Source organism: Pecten maximus, chromosome 2 (assembly GCF_902652985.1).
Source record: "Pecten maximus chromosome 2, xPecMax1.1, whole genome shotgun sequence".
In the NCBI taxonomy this organism is placed as follows: Eukaryota; Metazoa; Mollusca; class Bivalvia; order Pectinida; family Pectinidae; genus Pecten; species Pecten maximus.
This window is the reverse complement of record NC_047016.1, coordinates 17,526,632-17,529,892: the sequence shown is the minus strand read 5'-3', so window position 1 is coordinate 17,529,892 and position 3,261 is coordinate 17,526,632. Positions and strand designations below refer to the sequence as shown.

At 35.5% G+C, this 3,261-nt stretch overlaps 1 protein-coding gene across 1 annotated transcript; it reads right to left on the bottom strand.

The window, feature by feature from the left end:
• Positions 1-281: 281 nt before the first annotated feature.
• LOC117341191 lies at positions 282-2,788 on the bottom strand. Its single transcript, XM_033903050.1, has 3 exons — positions 2,710-2,788; positions 1,695-1,770; positions 282-946 (listed from the first exon to the last, which is right to left on the bottom strand). Exons 2-3 carry the CDS (start codon positions 1,721-1,723, stop codon positions 469-471), a joined length of 507 nt encoding a protein of 168 aa, XP_033758941.1. The 5' UTR covers positions 1,724-1,770; positions 2,710-2,788; the 3' UTR covers positions 282-468.
• Positions 2,789-3,261: the final 473 nt, after the last annotated feature.

Below are 3,261 nucleotides of genomic sequence, written 5' to 3'. Positions count from 1 at the left end.
AGGCTTTCCTTTTGTAAAAGCAGGCATATTTAGTTCAACTTGTAATGGAAAAAGTAAATCTTTTATTGTAAAACCCCTATCTGCCATAATTTCATCTCCGGGTAATAAGTATTGAAGAAATCCAGACTTTTCAACAATAAATTTGTCGCTTGCCCTTCCACCAAACCCTTTTGATATAAACATAAATTGTCCATGTGGAGAAATTCCAACTAGGTACTTAATTGTGTTGTGTGATTTGTATCGACTATAAGTTTCACCTCTAGTTTTCAAATTTTTAGGTCTTTGTATAAATGTTTCAGCACATTCAATAATTACAGTTGTTTTAGGATATTTTTCCTTAAACGCTTCAGGCATTGTGGCTCGGATTGTCTCTCTAGGTAGCCATACAATTAGCTGCTTGAGGTTTTGACAAATCAGTGGCAACCAGCAATTAAAAATCTTGGATGCATTACTTTCACTAGTTCCAAATCAATGTCCTAAATCTGCAAATAACAGATTAAGTCGCAATCTCATTAGAAATAAAAGTAACTGGTCTGCTACATCCATTGTAAATTTGAATGGTGTCACAATATTCTGAAATACACTGATGAATGTTAAAAATACTTGTAGTGTTAATCCTGTGTACAAAAGGGAGTCAGCATCTGTGGAGATTTTATCACAGGACATATTTATGTTAGCAGTGGAGCAACCAACACCTTTTGATACATGAGTGGTAATTAGATGTGATGATGTCTGTGTTGATGTGTCTGTTGTAGTTGACTTACTCCTCACTCTGTATGTATGGTCCAGCAAATCTCCATCACACCACTGTGTGCCTATTGTGGATACATCTGTGACTGTCCCAACTGTCTGGGTGAAGGCATCACTAAAAGTGCTTTGGCCATAATCATCATGTGACTCAGACTCTGCAATGACTGGATGTGTCTCCTCCACAAAAGAAGTTTTGCTGAAAATATAATGTTAATCATAATGTTAATACTAGAAACAATTAAAAAAATCAGAATTATGAGTCAAAAGCCTTTTACTTCATATATTGATCACTTGGTGAAAGATTTCTCAAATCAATTTCAGTTGTATAAAATATTGTTCAAATTAGTCAACATCATATTCAAGCAGTCAGACAACACATGAGTGAGTGGATTACCTCCCTTGTACTGTCATTGTTGCTGATTTTTTTGTATAAATTAACAGTAGTTTGCTTTAACTTGTGCAAAAACCAAGGTCATGTGGGTATATAATGCTTTTAATATGATTAACGTATTAAAAACATAATGAATCTGAAATACTGAGCTGATCATTGGAGATGCATATTATATAAGAAGGATATATTAGACTGGCCACCAGACCCTAAGTTTTGATAAGAATTCCTTAGCTGAAGTCAAGAGTATCTCCCCCTAGTTTGAAACTTAGGATCAGCCCCATATCACAGACCCCAAAATTAAGAAGACCGCTTTAATATATATAATTTCAATATTCTAGAGACTGGTGGCCAGTCTAAGGATATATAACTTACTATAGTATTTGCACGGATGGTTTAATTATCAAGGTTATAGTTACCATACATTTGTGCTAAAAATGATATACATTGTACATGTATAGCCCAAGTTTATTCTCACCATGATACCAGATCTACACACAAGACAGGGTCACAGGAAACTCGGATCATGTGTTATATTGTATCTATTTGTTAATACCTTGGTGTGTTTATGAGGTTTTCTGGCATCTTTCTTTTAAGAATTCTCCTCCCCCTCTTCACATCCTTCTCGTAACCTGAAAAAATAAACAGAAATAAAATCCACAATCCAGACCTCGCAAGATTTTTCTTAACATTTCATGGTTTTGATTTAAATTGTGTTTTTTTAGCAATGATAGTTAACAACTGATTTTTTCCCTCAAACTTTAATAAGTTGAAAATCTTTTATTGGTGATACCCGGTTGGCAACAGTTCTACATTAAGAAGACCACATTTAATGACAATTTTTAATATTCTGGAGATACATTTTTTTTACTTTAAAAAAAATCCATTAAATATTAAACCATTAAACCAAAAAAAATCCACTGAATTAGATGACACTAATTAATTCAAAACTGAAAGGATTATTACTTCTATGTGTGAAGAAACCTTTTTACTGGTTTCATTATACATTGTATATTTAACTGCCTTTAAAAGCTAGAAGAACATCATATATACATGTATAGGCCTAGTATAAAGTACAGTCATGCTTGAATAATTATATTGCTTACTGGATCTCTCAAATTGAATCCAGGATTTCCTTGTTCACTGATGATGGCCAATACAACAGTATATTTCTTGAATACAATATGTAGGCCTAGGTCCAGAGATCTATATATCAAATATCACCTAGGCAATTCAATATGATATATAAGCTAATAGACAGTCTACTAGATCTACATGTAGTAGAATTATACATGTAGAACATAACGTTATGAGCTTTTTGAATTAAGATCCAAAACAAAGAAACAAAATTATTTCCATGGTGTTGAAATTGTATCATTTAACATAATTAAGTTGTGTAATACCAATACAGTCCCACTATCAGGTGACAGGACGCAGAATTTAGTTCAATTTCTAACCAGGGCAAAACCCGTTTCCGGTTTTAGCACACGGTTATTTTCATATGGCAGACGGGGAGAAAAGCAACAAAGACTAAAAATAAAGATAAAATGAAACTCTGGTAAGATATTTACCTAATTTTATCGAAGGCACACTATTCTGTGCCGTTGGTCTCCCATCAATGAAATGGTCTGAGCACACGATCACGTTTCGGCAATGTTGGTCTGTTAATTGCAGCACCCCAGGCCAGCCTCACCTCCTCCTTATCCGGCATCCTGTGCAGGCTAAATGGTATAAGACACGGACTCGACTCGTGCAAAGTGACGTGATTTCCACTGATGTAAGCGCCGCCTAATGTTGGAGCATCCGACAATAGCACAAGATTCCCCTCCGCCTTTCTTATATTTGGTGGAGTCGGCCATGTTGTTTCTACTGACGCGCTGCTGTCAAAAGTCACGGAGGTAATGGCCGCCAATCACGTGACCTCGTAATGGTGCCACCCATAACTTTTGAACAAATGGCGGGAAAAAGTCGTCTATTTGATTATTATTCTGTACTTAGGATAAACTTTAGGGAAGTATGAAAATATGAGTGATGTGGTTAATTATGGGCATTAATTGTACCCCCGCAACGAAGTTAGGGGGGTATACTGAAATCAGGTTGTCTGTCCGTCCGGACAACTCCTC

Bases quoted from the DNA above. Each gene is read 5' to 3' on its own strand.
- LOC117341191 (XM_033903050.1), bottom strand. From the start codon at position 1,723: ATGCCAGAAAACCTCATAAACACACCAAG. The intron at 947-1,694 runs GTATTAACAAAT...TTATATTTTCAG, and splicing joins AACCTCATAAACACACCAAG to CAAAACTTCTTTTGTGGAGG.